General features: G+C 36.9%; 1 protein-coding gene across 2 annotated transcripts in view; it reads left to right on the forward strand.

Annotated features, from left to right (window-relative positions):
* Nucleotides 1-22,435, forward strand: part of PCDH15 (protocadherin related 15) — a 648,893-nt gene that overhangs the window by 420,579 nt on the left and 205,879 nt on the right. For both annotated transcript variants that reach the window (XM_042459844.1, XM_042459843.1), the window contains 2 exons: nucleotides 9,641-9,834; nucleotides 20,587-20,719. In XM_042459844.1, coding sequence (XP_042315778.1) covers nucleotides 9,641-9,834; nucleotides 20,587-20,719 — 327 coding nt within the window. The remainder of the gene's footprint in view (nucleotides 1-9,640; nucleotides 9,835-20,586; nucleotides 20,720-22,435) is intronic.

Raw genomic sequence — 22,435 nt, forward strand, 5'->3', positions numbered from 1 at the left:
TGATTTGAAATATTATTTTTCTGCCTCTTGTTAATCTGGTTAAAGGACTGCATAAAATTGGAGAAAACTGGATTACTACAATCGAAATGGTTTGATTTGAGAACTGGTTGTCAGGATTTGCTGTGGTACAACAAAATTAAGGCAAATGTGGATTTTAATAATCATTTTATCAGGAAATCTTTGTTAAGAGTATGGAACCAATACAAAACAAGATAATATCTTAAAATGTCTTTACTAGTCTTGCCCCTTAAAGCTTTATATAGAAGAGAAATTGTATTTAAGGACAAATGGGTAACTTATCAATACCTTTTTGATATTGGAAGATGGGCATTATAGGATGGTAACAAGTAAAGAATTTGAGTCTGAGAGATACAAATTTCAATAGTATTTTTACAGATATTTAATAGATTGAAGATGGACAGGAATTTGTATGGATTGGAAGTAACAAAATCAGAATTTATTTTTAAATTAAATTTTATTGGTAAAATACATACTACAAAATGAAATAATCATTAGTCAAACAGCAATAATGATGCAAAACAAAATACAGAAAATAAAAAATTATACAAACACATCCACTTACCAATCTCTTCTTAAAATCATCTATAACATATCATGAAATCCATCCAACATATAACTTCTCTCACATTCATCTATCATACCTCAGCTTCCTTCCCTTATATTACCAGAATATTTGTCCCTGCTTAAGATTTTCTTATTCACCTCTTTTCCCAACATGTTTGAAGACAAAAATCATTCATCGTTCATCATTCATCTTACGTTATTGTTGCTGTTTACATTTACATTATAAATTTTTATTAGCCTTTAAAAACATAGTTACATGATTGCATTAACTCATACAGTCAAATAATCCATTCATATCCTATAGACAAGAAAAAGGAAGAGATTTAGAAATATAATATATTTAAAAATGGACATAAAAACATTTTTATCAAATAATCAACTCATTACTTCCTAATATCATCCCTCATCTGATTTATATGACCATCTCATTTTTTTCTGTATACCTTATTATCAACACAAATCTTTTAATTCATTTGTTTATCCCTCCAATCATTACATGATTGTTTTAAAAACTAGAATTTTTGATTCCGTTTCATAAATTTTACCATTTTCTGAGAGTAGTTTTTACTTTTACCTCTTTACTCCATCATTTTTATACTTCCCCACTTCTTTTTTATATATAAAGTTTTTTACAATCTTCAATCGTATTTTCATTGAATTCTTTAGATAAGAGGCCTAACTCCATCATATCAAAGAGTTTAATTAGCCACTCGTCTACCTGTATTTCCTTTTTTATTTTCCAGTATTTCATGTAGATTAGTCTGACTGCCATCAACACACAAAAAATAATTTTCCCATATTTTTTTTTTTACATTATTATCATCAGGCATACATAAAAGTAATATTTCAGGTCTCTATTCCAATTTTATTCCTAATATTTCATAATATTTCCCAATTCCATACATTTTACTTATTCTTTCTGGGGAAAGATGCCATCCGTAGATAGTTTTATAGTAATTCTCTCGGATATGCTGGTTTACTTAGTATCTTAATCTCTTATTCCAACATCTTTCCCATTGACTCAGTTCTATTGTTTGGCCACAGTTTTTGGCCCATGAAACCAAATTATCTTTTACCTCTTCTTCCTCTGTGTAAATTTCTAATAATTTTTTATACATCCTAGATAAAAGAGCGGTCTTCTCAAACCAGATAGTCTCTTATAAATCCATTTTAATATCTGTTATCCCTGTTATATATGTTGATCTTAATTGCTGATAGAGAAAGCATCCACATTCCTTTCCTTCTAATCTTATTTGTTCTAAAGTTTTCATTTCTAACATTCCATTTTTTTCTAAAAAGTCACTATACTTGATCTATATTTCTTTTCTATGTGGATCTGATTTAAAGAGAGCTTCATGAGGTGATGCCCAGGTTGGAATTTTTGGGGCACATTCTTCTTTTATAACTTTTTTCCAGACCTTAAATAAGGCAGTTCTAACAAAGTGATTTCTAAAGTCTTGATTTGTCTGTATCTTATCATAAAATAAAAAAGCATATAGGCTAAATTTGGATTTCTAGTTTTAGTAATCTCCAGTCTTCTAGTTTTAACCAATCCTTTATCCATGTAAGGGCACTGGCTCCAAAGTATAATTTTACAGTGGGGATTGCAAACCCTCCTTTATCCACTGCATCTTGCATGTGTTTTCGCTTAATCCTGGGGTTTTTTCCCTGTCCAGATGAACTTGGATAATTGTTTTTGCCAATCTCTAAATATATTGTCATTCTTAATTATAGGTATTGATTGAAAAAGAAAAAGCATTCTTGGTAAAGTGTTCATTTTTAACATAGATATCCTGCAAACACTCACATTGTTTCTAACACCCCTGTAATTTAATATCTTAGGCAGTTAAACAAATAAATGAAAAACCTACACTCACATTCCTTCTCCAAAACTTACAAACATAAATATCTCACTTTTTAACTTTATTACCGTTTAAAGTGTATAATTGCAATTTCTCCCCACTTTTTAAACAAAAAATCAATTATTACTTTCCAGTCATCTAGATATTTGTTTACTTCTGCATTTTTTAACCCTCTAGTCATCTTATCCATTTTTATTACAAATTTTCAGTTCCAAATCTTCCTTCTCTGGGGTGGTGGTGATTTTTCACCAAACCGAATTAGAATTTGAAACTCTATTGTGTACAGATGATAAACATTTAATTGCTAAAATTAGAAACTATTGTTGAGAATGGAAATGGATGATGAACATGTTAAAGAATGTATCATCAAATGAGCCCAAAATATAGGTCATAATCTACAGATGGATCAGTGGAAGAGATTGTGGACAAAGCATCTACAGTTTACCTTCAATTATGATCTTAAGGAGAATTTTTATAAAATGATGTATTGATGATATTTGACACATATAAAGATTGGAAATATAATTTAAACAGGAACTTTTAATCATATATGGTAGAGCTGTGCTAAGGCAAGAAAATATTTATTGGATTCAGGTACATTCTATTATGGAAGATTTTGAAGTTTAAAATTCAATTGAAGCCAGAACTTTTTAATTGGGGTTAATGGATGAACAGATGAAGAATGAATATGGAAGAATTGTCCAGTATATGGTCATATAGTTGTATAGTTAGTTGTGTAGTTGGTATATGTTGTTTTCCATATAAGTTGTTATTAAAAGATACTATTAATGAAATACACTATATGCATAGGGGCCTTATTGCAGGGAGATTGAATCTCAGATATAATCATCCTGATCTTGAGATGCATCCTTGAAAATGATGCAGTCTTTTTCTGTTGCTTTGCTTCCTAATTGCTTTAGACTCTTACAAGGACACTTGCCTCCTTTGAGATGATAATCAGCTATGATAACATCAAAAGGAAAATGGTCCAGGTCAGTCATGATTAGATTGTGAAACCAGATATTCCAATCAAAAGAAGTAGGTTAGAAAAAGAGCACTGACCTCAGTGAATTTGTGCAGCTAGACAATAATTCATGATGAAAGGCCCCTTTTATTTCATAATTGAGTTGTATTACCAAGATAATAAAACATTTAATTTGTGTAACATTTAGTTGTCTTGCAAAAATGACAGTTCTTACTCCAGGACACTATCATTAATGGTTATATAATCTGTCAAACCAGTTGGTCCTAAAGCTTTATGTGAAACGTAATAGTAAAATCTTAAGAGTTGGCTTAATGACAGCATTTGCAGTGTACATGTATAGCTCAAACTTGGTGGATTCTTTGGCATAGCACCTGCGGCCCCTGTAATATGGAAATAGTGGAGCTTGCAGATTCAGAATTGCTGTGAATTGCCTCTGCTGATCTTCATTACTCCCAGTAAAGGGAGAAAAAGGCAATAATAATGGTAATTGGCCATTTTCAGGCTGAGATTGCAATGGACTCCCCAACTTAACATCCAGACATTGCTGCTAGTAAAGAGATGGTATCTCCCACTGCAGCTGGAGGTCTTTTAAAAGGCCTCTGCTTCTCTCAGCTGAAACCTATTAGCTTTCCTCTTGGCTTCTAGCCTGGAAGACCTCCTCAAGGACTCCTTGACCTACCTTCTCTGCACAGGTCCTAGCACCTTCAGTCTAGAGTCCATGGAGTCTGTTTCTCTCTCTGCAGCTTCCTGAGCCTGCTCTGAGACTACTGATCCAGGCAGCCCCAGATCTGCCCCTGTCTCAGCCTCTTTCATGTCTTCAGAGACTGAGTCCTCTGACTGTGCCTCTAAGTCAGACCAAGGGAAGTCCATGACAATCAGCTATAGCACTTCCTTCTTTTAGTCCTCCCCTTTCCTTTTAGAACTCAGTTTCCTATCATTCTTCAAAAATGATGTATCTCTTCATCGATTTCTTCTCCAGCTCCTTCTCTCCCTCTGCTTGTCCCACTCAGCAGACTCCTTCCCAGACCCCATGCCACCAGCAGCCAAAGCACAGTTTCTCACTGTAATTATTAACTAATTACAGCTGAAAGTGAGTAAAGCCTCTGTGCTAATTAACTTTAATTTACATCCACTGCGGATGTCATCTTTAATTTTTCTGTGGATATTAACAAATCTAGTAAATAAAAATAAAGATATCAAGTCCTCAATTTGAAACATGAATTAGAGCCCCTTCCAAAGATTAATTCAGTCGCTCTATAACTTCTCTCAGAGTTCCTTTAGTTAAGACTCATAGCATTAAGAGGAAGCATCCGAGTCACTTGCTGTCTTTTTGGAACCAATGAGGACCTTTTTGTTCTCCTTTTAGTCCTTGCATTTTTTAAAAATGGTATTAGGACCTTTTATATTCGTTCCCTGTTATTTTCCTTTGCTGTTTGTTTATTCTCAGGCTGTTTTTTTTTTAGTTTGTAATTTTACATTATCTTCTATTGTTATGTTCTGTTTTAATATCTATTTAATCAATGATCTAGACAACTGTGGTTCTTTGCAATAAAATAAGAAGTCTCCTTTGGAAGGTTATGACCACCAGGGTAGTAAGAAAGCTAATACAATGTATTCATCTCCAGAAGGCACGTACCTTGTCATTCCACATACAAACTGAGTATTTGAGCAACTGTCAGATAAATTTTTTAAAATATCACTTTTAAAAAGAACTTTAAAAGATTTTTTTTAAAATATCACTTTTAAAAAGAACCTGTAGCTCTATGTAAATTGTTATGTCAACTCAAAGAAAAAATGAAGAAACCATATACAGAACTGCCTGACATTTGTTATGCGAGAACACAGTAGTTTATTTATCCAAATATGTCAGATGTACCACCACATGGTAATTTTCGTAATGCTACCTGAGTAGCTAAAACAAATGTCTGTTAATTGTGTATGACTTTGGGAAGCAGACTTGTTTGCTGGAACAGTTATTCCAATTGTGGTGGTTGGAACGCAAAGCTATTTGGCACACAACAACTGCAAGTTTCAATTTAGATCAATGGGAGGTAATCATGTCAGGCATTTGGGAATCAGACCAATTTGCCTGAACTTTGCAGTTCATGACAGATGTGGAACTACAGGAATCAGGATGTCTTATTAGCTTTTTCATACATCGGTGGTGAACAACTAAAGAGGACTCTGAACTGACCCTGGTTTAAAAAAGGATGGCAACAAATCAAAACTGACATTTCTATAAAAGGCATGGCATTGTTAAGACAGGATTGCAGTACAGGTTACTTATACCTTCTTGTTTGCATAATGTAAATCAAGTCTTTGCCTTAGCTGTAACAGAACATATTTATCATTGTCAAGTTGTGACTCCTGCTCATTTTTAATGAACAAAATCACTTATGCTGCATAAAGAAGATATAGAGTGAAGGCAGAATGGATCTTTTTTCAACCTCTTTTTGACATTCAGATATTTCCAAAATCATGTAAACTGTGGTGCCTATCAGCCAAAGACACCTGCAGTTTGAATTTTCAAAATCATAAAATGTTGTGACAGTTCTTTGACTTTAATTCTCCCTTTCAGGCATCTTTTTTGCCCCAAAATGTTATTCAGATGACTTAGCATTTCAAAGTACGTAGCTTCATTTGTAAATTTAATTAACCTTGTTAATTTATGTATTTGTGTATTCTAACAGATTCCCTTTTCACTTAATTGCAGTAAAACTTGGCCTAGTTCCAACTATGTAATTAAATGGTTAGGACAAAACGGCATTTTGTGTGACGGTTTTAGTTATTTTTCTTCACCCTCACCCCACCTTTCTACTGCTGATTTAAAGAAGGTTATTATATATTTTTTAAAAAATTAAAAATCTGCCATCAGTCTTACTTGTGACATTCTTTAGGGGGTCAAGAACTATGAGCACATTTACAGTGAAATTAGAAAATGATGAAATGAGTATACAGTATGGGAGACGTTTTAGTCTTAAAAATGAGGACCCCGTTGTTTTGCTCAGTGTTTCATTGTAAAGTGGCCCTTGGGATTCTCTGGGATTTTCTTTCAGAACCTCCTGTATATACTAAAATCTGTGGATACTCAAGTCGTATTATATTCAAGACCATAGAGGTTGCGTCTCCCTTATCCAAAATGTTTGGGACCAGAAGTGTTTGGGATTTTGAATTTTTTCATATTTTGGAGTGTTTGCTCACACATACACACACACACACAGTGAGATATCTTGGAGATGGCACCCACATCTAAACATGAAATTCATTTATGTTTCATATATACCTTATATACATAGCCTGAAGATAATTTCACACATAATGTTTTAAATAATGTTGAGCATGAAACAAAGTTTGTATATATGGAACCATCAAAAAGGAGTCATTGGTGATTATCACATAAAGCCTTACAGTCCCTGAAACGTGACTAAATCATCCATAAAGCACACGGGTGTGATAGCCAATTGCACTTGCCTCCCATGATTTAGTTGTCATTGAGGTGTCCCACTCCTCTCCCGTCATCAAAGCATGCGTGGAATAGCCATTTTTCAACAACCGTAATTTCCGTTATTGGAGAAACAGATGCTCTGTGAATGCTTTCATTATGCAAGAGGAGCAGGACACCTCAATGCTGATTAATTCACAGGAGGCAAGGGTGATTGGCTATCACACTGCATGCTTTATGGACAATTTAGCCACATTTCAGGAATGGTAAGGTGCTGTGTGATAATCACCATTATCTCAGCCATCCACATGGACAATTTTGGATTTTGGAATAATTTGGATTTTGGATTTCTGGATACGGAAGATTCAGCCTGTAGTAAAATAGTGTCCCTTATACAGTGGACCCTTGGTATCCACTGGGGTTTAGTTCTATGACCTCCCGTGAATACAAAAAACTGTGGATGCTTAGGTCTTATTATATTCAGTGGCATACTGACATGTTATCCCTTACATAAAATGGCAAAATCAAGGTTTGTTTTTAATTTTTTAAAAAAATATTTGAAAGCCATGAATCCATGAATACAGAGAGCTGTATTGTTCTTTGTTGCTAAACACCAGAGATCTGTTCAAATTGTAGCCTTGTGCAGCATATTCCTATGCATCTTTACCCAGAAATAAGCAACACTATAGGTAATATGAATAATTCCCCAGACTAAAGCTGCCAGTTAAATGAGGGACAGGGCTACTGTGCACTTAACAGTTGTGTAGAAAAGGGCATTAAAGTGTTGCTTGTCATGGTGGCATCACCCTATTCAATTCCCTTTTCTACACAACAATTAAAGATATAGAAACCCTACCCTTAGATCTTCCAGTGCACTGAATCATAATTCTCCACTGTTTCCAGCCATTATAGCTAATCTAGTATATATCAAGGTGTACTGCCCTAGTAACTGACTTTAGGGCTGCAACTTCAATGAGTTATGCCTTGATAAAAGTCTCTTTCAAAAAGGTAAGAATCCTTTTTGCCGCAGAGAGCTGTACAGGGCAGTAAATCAAAATATGTGTGCATTTGTTAAAATACATAGCAAATTCATACATGTGTACACCCTCCTCAACAGCTTAACTGTGTTCTGAATTGAAGTCAAAAGCTTTCACAGCCGGCATCCATAGTTTTTTGTGGGTTTTTCAGGCTATGAGGCCATGTTCTAGAAGAGTTTATTCCTGATGTTTTGCCAGCAGCTATGGCTGACATCTTCAGAGAATGCTGGCATGGAAGAGAGTGGGGTATATATATTGTCCCTACTTGAACCAGCCCAGGTCTTAAGATCTTCAGTGAGAGCTTTCATTCCCACCATTACACAAATGTTTGGTGAGGACTTGGGAAATAATCTTTCTGGTGATTGCTCCTAGACAATGAAACTCCTTTGCAAAGGAGGTTCAGTTTTCCTACTGTCTATTCTCTTTCTGCCAGCAAAGAGCTTTTTATTTAAGAAGACCTTTGGTTCTTAAATCACATGTCAGAAGGATGTTTTCAATGTGTTGTCTGTGCTTTTGTCTTTGTGATCATCTTTACAGTGTGCTTTAGATTTATTTAAGTATGTTATTTTGGTATAATTGTTTGTTTAATCATTTTTAAAACTTTTGTATAAGATTTCAGCTAAACTTTATTTTAAATTGTTTTAGGCTGTCTTGAGTTCCATGCAGGGTCAGAGGCAGGATATAAATTAAATAAATTCCAATACTGAAAATAGCTGAACTTCCCCCCCCCCCCCCCGGGGCTATCAGTTGATGGATGACATAAGCAGGGTACCACTGGATCACTCCACCAGTTGAACATATTCATAACCTATTTTAATCTACCTGTTACACTACTCCATATTCTAATCTACTTGTTAGATTCTAATCTACTTGTTACATATCCTGGTTGGCTAAATAGGGCTGTGCAGCTTTATAATCTATGCTTTCCCTCAAAAATAACAATAATGCAACTTATCCAAGTGTGACTTTCCCATACCTAAAAGTTCTTAACATTCCAGAAAACCAATTCTTCAAACCTATTTAAGCTTTATGACAACTGGAAGAATCTATAGAAAAGAGTGGAATGGAGAGTGATATTGAGAACGACAATAAGCTGGAAGGATTGTTTTTTAAAAAATCCTACACACTATCTTGCATAATTGAAAGCACCTTTTGCTAAACTAAAGCCACCACCTGACCAAACAAAATAAATCTAACAGTATGTTATTTATTTATTATTCTTATGGTATATCTTAGCATTCAGGAACGCAGGGCCTGAATAGATGGGCAAAGTGGGGGCATGGTGTGCACATGACACACGCCCCAATGCTGCCTTGACAATGACGTAATGTTGTGCACCCAACCGCACAGTGGGTGGCATCATGGCACTCTTTTGGCATTGTGTCCAGATGACGCAGAGCCAAAAGGAGTTCCAGAAGGCGCCGCCATAGTGGCCAAGGCACCCTTTCTGCGATGCAAAAAGGAGCCGCTTTTTTCAACTCATTTTTGTGTCATGGAAACGACAGATTGGGGCCGCAGCATGTAGTTGTCACAGCCCTGATCCAGTGCTGAAAGGGGTGGCCTGTTCAGCCCCACCATTTTTATAATTTCATTCTGTAACACAGGACTTAGTTCTTTCTATTCTCTCCCCAGTTTCACTTTTTTGGTATCATTTTAACTTCTCTGACAGTCTGGCAACAATAAGAAAAGCCTTCAAATTAAATTTTGATATTCTGATTTTCAATTGCAGCTCACTGCCATGGATGCAGATGAAGGTCCAAATGGGAAGATCATTTATGAAATCCTGGCTGGGGATCAGGGAGACTTTGTAATCAATGATCAAACAGGCCTTATCACCATTGCACCAGAAACTGTACTGGTAGTAGGTCGTTCCTATGCTCTGACTGTCAAAGCATCTGACAGTGCTCCACTCACACAGAGAAGGTAATTAAAGTTATAATTATTTTTCCTTAAACTGTTAACAATTTATTCTATACTATAATTAGCAGAAGGTGTAATAATCCTGTACATGTCTACTCAATAATTCATGGGGATTTACACCTAGGTATGTATGTATGTATCTATATATATATAGGAATCATTAACAAACAGAATATATATATAAACATTTCCAGTTCTGCCTTCTTCACTTGGCCTAGGATGAAACTGGGCTGCATAACAGGTGATAGTTTAGAACACTATGCTATCAACATTCTTAGGGAATGTGGGTATTATCCTCTAAATTGAGGCCATGTTTCAATAGAGATTTTTTTTCTATAAATCCAAAAATTCTCCCTTTTATCCAAAATGTCTGAAGGGGATGGTACCTCAATGCCAAACAGGGACAAATCTGATATTCCAAGTTGAAATGTCTGACAGCTGGTTGCTCTAGCTTCCTGGTTATCAAACCTATGGTTCCTGATACATATACTCAGGTCTGTTGTTAGTTAGTCCATATACTGCAAGTGACATCTTGCACACCTTCACTGAATCACCAGTTGGTGATGTGCTGTTTAATACAACAGGTCCTGCTAGTTACTGCTCCTAAAAGCAACAAACTGCTTAAGGTATTTACAGGTGATTCAGTGCTTTGAATAACAAGAATGTGATTCTGGATTGCTGACTGGTGTTTTCAGTACAGCCTTTACCAGCAATCTTCTAAACTTAAAACTGATGGCTGTAGTAAGGTGTTCTGAATTTGTTAACGGTGGATTGTGGTTGTTAATTGCCCTTGAGTTGACCTTGACTCATGGCGACCCTGTGGAGGAAACATCTTCAAGACCCCATATTCTCCATTGATCTGGTTAGATCTTGCAGATTCAGGCCTGTGACCTCCCTAATTGAGTCTAGCCATTTGGTATTTGGTCTTCCTCTCTTTCTATTACCTTCCGCCTTTCCTATCATTACTGCCTTCTGTAATGAGTCATACTGACTCATGATGCGGCCAAAATACGACAGGCTCAATTTGATCATCTTTGGATTACAGGGACAGTTGAGGGTCGATCTGTTCAAAGACCCATTTGTTTGTCTTTTTGGCTGTCCACAGTATTAGCCGTAGTTAAGAGATGCTGGATGGATTTTTTTTAGTAACCCATTCTTTAAAAAACATAAAAAGATCATTTATAGTTAAGTTATACCATTTTTTCCTTTTCATGCTTTTTAGATAAACATAACAACTACATACTCCACTATAAATAGCTAATAACCAAATCATTAATCTAAAAATCCAGAAGCAGTTAATTTATCAAACTATGTTGTAAATAAAACTTTTTTTTACAAATCTCTAATAAATTTACTATTAACTTTTCCTTCAAAGTATGTAAATCAGTTTGTCCATTTCTAGTATACTTACTGTTTTTCTATCTATCCTCTGTAGGAATGATAAACATTTTCCAATAGTTGGTCAAAAGAATTCTTACTACCATTACCATATACAAGCAAGGTCTGTGAATCTTCTTCTCAGTACTCCATTCTAGATTAAATAGGCCACATTTTGAAGAAAAATTAAGGAGTTAGATTAATTATCTTTTGTAAAATAACTTGTAATCTTGATTTTATGATAAACCAGTGTTTTTCCATTTTCCTCCATCTCCACTAAATATGGTAGAAGGTTCCAATCTCCATACCATGCTTCCAACACAAATTATTAGTGCCCTTGTAGATCTTAGTTTATCAGGGGAGAGATGCCACCTGTGCATCATTTTCCAAAAGTTTTCTTTTAAATCACAACACCTTGCATTACAATATTGTTTTCCTGTAATTTATCCCAATTATCCAGGTTTATACTACGACCTTTATCTCTGAATGGCTCACTTCACCATACAATTTTTAATTAATTCATCCTCTAAATTGTAATTCCACCGCATTTTATACAAATTGCCAATTAAGTATTTTTTTTCATTTTAACAGATAGTCTTCAAACTTGTTCTTTTAAAAATCAAATCTTTTAATTTTGTCATCCTTAAGCCTCTCAGAGATTTATAGATAAATAAACTATTGAATATTGACCCCCTTTCTCTATTAATTCTTGTCTACTTTTAAGTTGTTATGACTCTCCTTTTGGATTCAGAAGGTCTCTATATGTTAACCAGTCTCTTTGTTTCTGCAATGCTTTGCATGAAAATGCTTCAGAAAGTGATAACCAAGGAGATGTTTTGGTATATAGCATCTGTTTAAATTTAGCAGTCCTAATATTTGTGCTACAATATATAATTGTTAAATAAATATATCTCCATTATTAAATTAGCTCTATATAGTGGCTTGAGTATATGGGCCTAAAGGCAATAGATTCCATCTGATCTTGGAAGCTAAGCAGAGTCAGCTCTGGTTGGAACCTGGGGGAGTGCTATGGGAATACTTCAATGGGATGAGAGACCACCAATGAACACCAGGTACAGAGAACACCAGAGGAAGACAATGGCAAACCACCTCTGAGTTTTCCTTGCTGAAGAAAATGCTGTGAAATTCATAGGGTCACTATAAATCATCAGGTGAAGTGAAGGCACATACACACACACAGTCCTACTACTGAGTCCCCACTAGAGTACATCCATGGTTTTTCTACAAGCTGAATCACCGTTCAATACATTTACTCTAGTTAGAACTGACCAATAGGATTCAGGCCATTCAATGTACACAAATATCTTATTTTTACTATCTTTTATTTTTCTTTCTTTTTTTGAAAAGGTAAATTGCTATATATTGTTTCATCTGAATTGGTAAATGCATATTTATTTCAAAGGCCCAGTAATATGAGAAAGGATGAAAGGAAACTAAGCAATGAAGCCAAAAGTCACTGTTTGTTCTTTAAATTGCCAACTATCATGTAGCAGTAATATTTCCAAATATCCTGCAAGTGAAAGGATCTCTGAGCTGGAGGTAACCTTTTTATCCAGATAATACAGTCTGATACTGTGTCTTCGCTCAATTTGGAGTACAAATTGCAAGCTGTGCAAACACTGGACAAGTGATGAAATACACTCCATGGAAACTTACATTTGCACTGGCAAAACCATTCACTTTTTAATCTCTGGCTTGTTAGATCTGGGAAGGAAACAGAAGGGAGAGATTAACTATTTTCTTATATGAGCTTCGCAGAAAGAAACAAAATGAGTGGGTTATTTTTTATCTCTGTAGTTCACAAAACACATTTTAGGTTAAACCAGAAATGCTTACGCTACTTGGGATGTGCATGCAGTATTTTGCAGGACCTTTTCCCAGAAATGAATGTCCACAGATATGAGAGAGAATGACATAACAGGTGCCACAGTAACATTCGTATTTTAACTAAGGTCAGATCCAATTTACTTCTCCCTCCTCAGCCCCCCTCCACCCATGTAATATCTGTTACTAGCCTCTCTGCAAGACTCCATTGAATTACACATTGCTTTTTTCTGGCACAGCTAAGTACTCAAGTTATTGATCCAATTATGGAACTTATGAATTGACCATTTGTTACTAGGGATATAATTCTTGACTAATTTCATGAAGGAAGTAATGAGTATTTTGAGCAGTTTTCTTCCCATGCTCAGGAAACAGCATTTTTTATGCAAAACCTCACATACATTTTTTTCACATAATAAGTCCCGAATTTCAAAGATTTTCATTCATCCAGGGTTTGCCTCATCAAAATTTCCTGACATTTGGGAAACACTTTTTAAACCTTTTTTTCTGAAGTTTTTGAATATTTGTTGCATCCCTATTTGTTAGCACAACAAAGAAACACAAAAGCAAAGATGGAGAAATGTATATTTGTGTCTACATCCTAGGGCCTTTCACAATTTAATAGTCTGAGTTTAATCTTTTTATGAATTATTATTGTTGCTGTTGTTGCTGCTGCTGCTGTGGGAAAATAGCAAGGAGGGATGCCAACCTAACTTCTCTCAGAAGGGATTTCCAGAGCCAGGGAACAACCCTCTGAAAAGGCCCTCTCCAATGTTCCCACCAGGTGAACCTGTGAGGGTGGTGGGAGAGAGAAAAGGCCCTCTGTGGAGGACTCCTATGGGAGAATGATAAGACAATGAAAAAAAACCCATAACACAGTGTAATGAATCCCACGTGACCTTCTATGGTCCTGTTTGGACAATATCTCTCTTTGTACCATTTAACCTAATTTCAGTGTCATATTCTGATGATTGTAAGGTCAGAAGGTTGGCAGTTCAAGGCCCAAGTGCTGTGTGATGGAGTGAGCTCCCATCACTAATCCCAGCTTCTACCAACCTAGCAGTTCAAAAGGATGTAAAAGTGAAAACAGATAAATAGGGTACCACCTCAGCAGGAAGGTAACTGTGTTCAATATAGACATGCTGGCCACATGATCACAGAGTTGTCTTTCACAATGTTGGCTCTTCAGCTTAGTAACAAAGATGAGCACTGCCTCCTACAGTCGGTTATGACTAGACATTCATGTCAAGGGGAAACTTTTACCTTTTATATAAATATAGAAACTGCAAAAGTTTATTTTTTTAAATTCTTACCTCATTCATTATTCTAAGAGGTGAATCAGATGGACCAGAAGGAGTAGAAAGAGGCTGTTCCAGCTGCAATTGGCCCAGGACCACAGTGATTGCATGGCCTGCTTTCAAAGCGGACTGCCACTGCAGTCCCAAACAGGCTACCAGCAGGAGCGGATTTTATCTGCTCTTGAAAAGGCCAGCTTTTGCTGCCTTGGCACACCCTGAGTGTGGCTTCTGGCCACTTTGAGGGCATGCATCATCTAAACGCCACACCCCCAAAGCAGCCAGAAGCCACATTATTTGACCAATCTGTTTCGGGCTTCAGTTTCCAGGCCCTTAAGACTGATGTTGTCTCAGTCACAGATGCATATATGTAAATACAAGGACTAGAAAAATCAAATGAATGTAAGGAGCTTGTCGCGTTAATAATCCGTTTTACCTCTATCCGGCTTAAGTCTTAATTTGGGCTGCATCCTGATCTTATTGGAAGGTTTTTGCCCCCGAATCTACCGCCCAAATACATCCTGGGTGCATCCCCGCTTCCAGGAATGTTCCTCGTGGCTCTTTTCAGATTCAGGAGTGTTCCAGCTTAAGAAAATGGCCCCCAGAGTGCTCTTGGATGTGGGGGTGCAACCGGGATGTATTCAGGCAGCAGATTCGGTAGCAAAAACCTTCTGATAAGACCAGAATGCAGCCTGAATTAAGCCTTAAGCCAGATAGAGGTAAAACAGATTATTAAACCATACAATAAGCTCCCATGTCTGCTTGAGGTTCTGTGGTCTGCAGACCACATGCACCCTTCCAAGGCCCTCTCTCTGTGCCCACAGAGCATCCTTCTTCCTTCCATTCAGAAATAGACAATTACACCTCCAGAAACTTCTAGTGGGGTTGATTCTCCAGTTTTATCTTATTGGCCCTTCAGCCTTTTGTGGCCCCAAAATATCATTTAAAAAAAATATCTAGATTCACCATATCACAATTTTGTAGAAATAAGCAGTACCACACACAGGATTTCAGGGTGTGCAACAAAGTGGAGTTCCAACTCAAGACACTCCAGAATTGCCCACCTTTGTTGTAGACTATGATAAATTCACTGAGTGATAGAGCAGAAGACATACAGGCTTCATTTTGTCCATTCACAGTTAGGAAGATTTTCTCATCTATTTTTATTTTCTCTGATATCATTTGAAAAATTTAGTGAATCACTTTGAAATACAGTTGTCACCCAGAAAAATCATTTTTTATACTATATGATGTATGCAAATAAAATGTATATAAATCTACAGTGGGTCTTTGGTATCCGCTGGAGTTTCGTTCCAAGGTCCCCTGTTGATACCAAAACCCATGGATGCTCAAGTCCCATTAAATACAATGGATCGTAAAATGGTGTCTCTTACACAAGATGGCAAAAGCAAAGTTTGCTTTTCGGAATTTATATCCTTTTGAAATATTTTCAATCCATGGATGCTTGAATCCATGGGGAAAAAGCCTGTGGATATAGAGGACTGATTGTAATGCACATAAATTATCAGGGAATGAATTAATAAAGTTGTCTCCAGCAATTCTTTATTTCAAGTAAGTACATAATACCTTTTAAGTAAAACCCTCGCTGGATAACATTAATAAAATAAATACTTGGAAAAGAACCACAACTCCCCTTTCCTCCCCCATTCTATTTTTTTAAACCAGTACTTTAAAAAGATTGAGTAATGACTTTTAAACCTGAGCAATTTTCTGAAATGCCTAATCTGATGGTGGTGAGGTTATGCCCTTCAGACTACAGTCTTCCCTTCCTGGAAGCCAAGAATGTTCCCAGAAATAGCTGGATAACAACTATTCTGCTCTTAGAAGGTTGCAATGAGATCAGTTATGCCTCTCTTTCTTCTTTTGATACTTCCATCCTGATTGTCACATCCCAGTGAAAGATTTACAGCTGTCGCTGCTATTTTCTTATTATTATTATAGAAGTGCGGACCTTACTAAGATTCATGTCATCACCAGTCTATAGTGCAGGTATCCTTCAGTTTCTTCTCAGTTTATCTCTAAAGAACCACTTCTGGTTTATCAGTTGCTCCCAAAGTTGCACGAATCTAATTCATTCCTAAATATTATTGCATCTTGTAAATAAAATGCCCCTGTGACCTCCCTAAAGTCCTTTATTTTTTAATCTTTTTTTTAAAAAAAAAATTATTAGCAAATTGATTTACAAATAAATTACAAATACTGTAGGCTGACATAATATAAAAAAATTAATATAGGTACAAGGAATTAAAAAAACACATAACATATAACTCATCATAAATATACACAGACATAAAACCCAAAACACCACCCCTTCCCCCCACTCTCTATTGACCCATTGATCTCTACTTTGTCTGTGCTCTCTAGCTATTAACACCTAGTTATACATCTATAGGTGATCTATTTTGTACAAATCAACTGTTCTACATTTAGCTACATTTAATGTATTTAACAACAATAATTGTTTAACCAAACTTCCTTTTCATAGAAAAGTTTTCCAACCCAATCATCAAAACCTATAATCATATTATCTCCAGTTCTTTCTTAAAACATAATTTATAAAAGGTTGCCATACATACAAAAATTTCTGTTGAATACCCTTTTAACAAATTAGTCAACTTGTCTGATGTAGCCAGCTCCCATTATTTTTCTATCCTCTCTTCCATACTTGGAATGCTCTCTTGTCTCCAGTATCTAGCATGCAGAATTCTTGCTGCTGTGATCATTTAGCAAATTAGTGTATTATGCTCTCTTTCTGTCCTCTTACTATAATACACCATTTTAAAAAGAAACCATTGTGGTGTGGACTCTGTTTCTGAGTCCAAATTTTTGTATAACCTTCTCTCTAATTGCTCCTCCCACCTTTTTTTTTTTTTTGCATCACCATCAGTGATGATAAAAAGAACCAGTAGATTTTTTTTACATTTCCAACTTTTATTTCAGATCATTACATGTAACTTTCAAACATTTCAAACATACCCTCTCCCATTTATCCAAATAAATATTATGCCCAACATTTCTTGCCCACTTCACCATACATTCTTTAATTTGTTCCTCCTCTGTTTCAAACCTTAATATTAATTTATACGTTTTAGCAATTAGGTGAGTATTTTCTGCATCTATCAAATTTTCAAATTCTGCTTTCCCTTTTTCAGTTAGGAGTTAATCTTATCCTCCTTGAATCTTTCTCTTGATTGGAAACAGGTTAACCGTTGCATTGCACCCCAACAGTCCTTTAATCAGTTCTTAAACCATCTGCTTACTAGGATAACTTTAAGGACACTATCACATGAGCTCTGTTCTCACCACAATCATGCTAATTAATGAAAATGCAAACATACCAGTTTGTGAACAGCCATTATCACACATCTTCACAATTATGTGACTGAGGCTCCTGCTGCCATTGGGCTCTCTTCTGGGCTCCCCCTTAACTCTGCTTCCCTCCCCTATGCCCTACCTAGCATGCCTTTCTTTAGGGATTCCAGGAGTTCCAGCTTTATTGCTGTAACTACCTATATCCCCAACAAAATGTGCTACAAATCAGTAGGAGTAAGCCTTTGTTTAGTGATCAGAAAATAAACACAGCACATAACAGGATTACTTAAATTGATTTAGAGATATTTTACTCAGTTACCACTTATAATGTCGGTAGTTCTTATGAATCTCTACCACAGTACCCCAAATAATTGTTAACCTGACTTGAAAGAACAAATGTCTTAACATGAAGTAATTATATGGTCTTTATATGACACATACACACAGAGAGACACATACAGACACAGACACACACACCAGTCAGAATATGTGTTTTAGAACCAGAAGGATCTCTAATTGGGGAACTTCTCACCCAGAGGCTATATGAGCAAAAATAAACTTTGTATATTGTTTTTACTGCACATGGTCAGTAAAGTTTTCTTTTTGGAAGGCATTTGATTGATTCCACATTGCTTTCTATGGAGCTTATATTCAGCATAAGTATTTAAAAATTAGTTTCAAATCCTGAACAGTTTAGCTCAAGTAAGCCATATATTTGTGCAGCCTTAGGATGTGGACAGGATCCTTGGGGAAGTGAGGGCCACCACATGTAGTGGATCCTTGCCCTTCCTGGGTCCCGAAAGTAGCCAGAGGGGGACTGGCCAAGAAGGCAATAGAAGTAGTGAATGCTTCACTGCAACAAGGGAGGTTGCCATCCAGCCTAAAGAAGGATGTGTTTAGGTTTTCTCCAAAAAAAAGGCCTCCTTAGATTCTACCATTCTGAATAACTATTTACCAGTCTCTAATATTCCACTCTTGGGCAACTTTCTGGAGTGTGTGGTGGCCTCTCAGCTTCAGGGTGAATGGATTATCTGGATCCATTCCAATTTTGTTTCAGGCCTGACTATGGGATGGAGACAGCTTTGGTCACATTGGTGGATGACCTACACAGGGAACTGGATGGGGGAATGTGTCCCTGTTGGTCTTGCTGGAAATCACAATGGCTTTCAGTACCATTGACCACGGCATCCATCTGCATCATGTCTCTGAAATGGGACTTGGGAGCATTGTTTTGCAGTAGTTCTAGTCTTTCTTGGAGGGTGAACACAGAAGTTAGTGTTGTGGGCCTTCTGTTGGAGTCCTATATGCATCTGTTCTGCCCCTGTGTTATTTAACATCTGCATGAAATTGCTGGTAGAGGTCATCCAGAGTTTCATGGTTCAGTGTCACCAGTATATGGAAGACACCCAACTCTATCTCTCTTTTCCACCCAACTGCAAGGAAAGTGCCTCTATGCTGAACCAGTGTCTGCTGTCAGTAATGGACTGGATAAGGGCAAACAAATTGAAACTTAATCCAGACAGGACAGAGGTCCTCCTGGACAGTAAAAAGGAAGTTCAGAGAAAATGGACTCTGCCTGTGCTGGATGGGTTTACACTCCCCCTGAAATCTCAGGCTTGCAGTCTGGGTGTTCTCTTGGGCTCAGCTCTGAGCCTGGATGCCCAGGTTTCAGCAATGACCAAGAGTGCATTGGCACAACTAAAACTAGTGTGCAGGTTCTGCCTATTCCTTAAGACATTAGATTTGGCTATGGTAACACATGTCTTGATTACATCCTGTTTGGACTACTGTAACACACTCTATGTGGGACTGCCTTTGCAGGCTTTTAACATATAATCATTGTTGTGGATGGTGGCCCTTTTATACAGGGTGTGTACTTTTTATGTTTTATGTGATTTTATACAGTTTGAACAAGTTGATTTTAATTGTTTTAAATTTTGCATTGTAAAAAGAAATACTCTATTTTATCTGTGAGCTGCCTTGGGTCCCTTTCCAGGAGAAAGGTGGCATATATATTTAAAAATAACTAATAAATGAATAGTATATTTGGTCTTTAAAGGTCACAAAAGACTTAACAGAATTTCTGAATCAGAATGTTTTATCCAGTCCCCCCCCCCTTTAATTCCTTTTTTCTTTGCTACAGTATTCTTTTTGTGTTTTGTCTTTTGGAAGAAAAAGAATTAGGTCTTTGCATATTCAAGGCAGAAATTATGAACATTTGGATAAGGATTTGGAAGAGAGGGAGAATGCTGAGATTGTAGCAAAAACATTTCTAAAAACACATTTTAAATGAACTGAATAATTTTATTTGACTACACATTTGAATTAGTCTGCATAACTTAAATCTTGTCAGAACGTATGGAAAGTTTGTATAAGGCCTTTGTAGTCACTGTAATGTCAATTCACACAAATTTACTCTTGGTGAATAGTGAAGACTTTGCATGACATAAGGAAGAAGCTGTTGGACTGGGAACTCTGCCTGCAGCTGCCTGTTTCTTCACCAGATTGGGGCCACGGCAACTACATACTACATCAGAAAGGCTCTGATTTGGCCTTTCCATGGCACAAAAAGGAGCCACAAAAAGCATCTCCTTTTTTCCACCATTGAAAGGGCACCATAGCCACAAGCACCACAGTTTTTTGGCATTCCTTTGGCACTGTGTCATCTGGACACAGTGCCAGAGAAGCATCATGATGCTATCCACTGTGTGGTGGGATGTGCTGTCATGCCAGTATGGGGGAGGATTTGGAGTGTGCATCATGTGGATGCCACACCCCCACTCCGCCCTGATGCTGACCTTTATTGCCAGTCTGTCGAGTGCATACTGTTGTTGTTAGGAGGGGGAAAAGTGATATTTGGGGAGATGAGTTTTAACTGGACTTCATTTTTTTGATGTCATTGTAGGAGCTCCATCACAACTGTTTACATTGAGGTTCTTCCTCCAAATAATCAAAGCCCACCCCGCTTTCCTCAGCAGATGTACAGCCTTGAACTCAGTGAAGCCATGAGAATTGGTGCCATTTTGCTAAATTTGCAGGTACAGAATGCTTCAATGTAAGCATTTACGCAACTCTTTCTGTTTATGAATGTAATGGTTCTGATTCTAAGCTACTATTGTTGTTTCTGCACAAATGTACATCTATTTCATGAGCTTTCATTGTTTTACCATCAACAAACATTTTTCATAATGGTGTGCGTGTCCAGGAATCCTTGCATGTTGCCACACAGTGCCTGCACATCTCAGATAACTTTGGAGAGAGTTCCGCACTACAGACTCACTTCACATAAAGTTTTAATCAGGTCTCTTCAACCTTACTATTGTCCTGCAGTGATAGAAAAGCCATCAAAGCATACCCAGTACCCTCTTCACCTGTGGCTCCATGTTGTAAATAACAGTAGTGGTTAACAATCTACCCTTTAAGGAGAGCTTTATGGGACTCTCCCTCTGAAGACCCCCTGGGACCCAATTTGAATATTGCTTCACACTGACATTGCCTCAGAGTATCTTAAAACATTCATTCATCCTAACCATTGAGATGTTTAAGCGTTTCATGGTTGTTTTAAGCAGTGAAATTTGAATACAAAAAAGTGGATAATGTTCATTATTCTTTTGTAATTGGTTGAGTATATGCTTTGCAGATTTTTACAGAAACTCTGATAAAAAATGTGAAGCCTTTTTCTACAGCGTTCAAGTAGGGGTTTTTTGGGGGGGAGGAGAAGGTACAAAAAAACCACCCTGAACTCCTGTGAATTGTGTGCGGCCAGATCGCAGACTATTCTCCTGGAATGAGTATTTTAATTATATAGCCAATCCCTCGCATTCCCTTCACGGTATTTTTTCTAAAAAGGGGGGTGGTAGTGGAAAAGACTGTTCTGTGAAACTATTGAGATTTGCTGCCTGCCAGTATCAACAATGTTGAGCTAGATGGAATCATGAACTGATTCAATATAAGGTAGTTTACTGTGCTTTCTTTCCTTCTTAATGCAGTCAGTATTGTAGTTGTACTGCTAATAGTTCTAATGCTAAATTTATGGTCTCAGAAGCATAAGGACAATTTTATTTCATTTATTTATTAATAGCTTTTTATCTGGTGCTGTCACATTGATGTCATTGTATTGATGATAACAAAGATTAGGGTGCATCCCTAATTCTCATTTTAGTGGTTAGCAGAGCTGCTTCAGTATCTCGGAGCACAAGTGCAAAAATACAAAATAATGTTACACTCTTGTAGTACCTGTTGTTGATACGAACAAGGATCAAGGTTCTGCCTTTTTATGGGTAGTTCACCTTGGTGAATCAGCCAGCACCACAGGGAATTGATTGAGTGCATAGCTGGATTCATTCCTCCCTTACAGCAGTTTTAAGCAGGGAGAAGTTCAAAGAAGAGGGTTTATTCCAATATCCCATGGACAAGATCAGCAGTTCGCAACCTGTGGGGATCTTTGGGGATCGAACAACCTTTTCACAGAGGTCACCTAAGACCATCGGAAATATGTGTTTCCAATGGTCTTAGGAACCGATTTTATGGTTGGGGATCACCACGAGGAACTGTATTAAAGGGTTGTGGCATTAGGAAGGTTGAGAACACTGGACAAGATGATAGGCCAGGTTTGGCAACTGGCTGATGGGAGGGCCACAAATCTTCCTCTATGCCTTTGAGAATTTTAATTGACTAAGTTTTCCATCATACCATGAATCACTTAGAATTTTTTCCTGTCAAAGATACAGGATCCCAGAACATATGGCGATTAT

The sequence above is a fragment of the Sceloporus undulatus genome, chromosome 3, assembly GCF_019175285.1.
Source record: "Sceloporus undulatus isolate JIND9_A2432 ecotype Alabama chromosome 3, SceUnd_v1.1, whole genome shotgun sequence".
NCBI classification, from domain to species: domain Eukaryota; kingdom Metazoa; phylum Chordata; class Lepidosauria; order Squamata; family Phrynosomatidae; genus Sceloporus; species Sceloporus undulatus.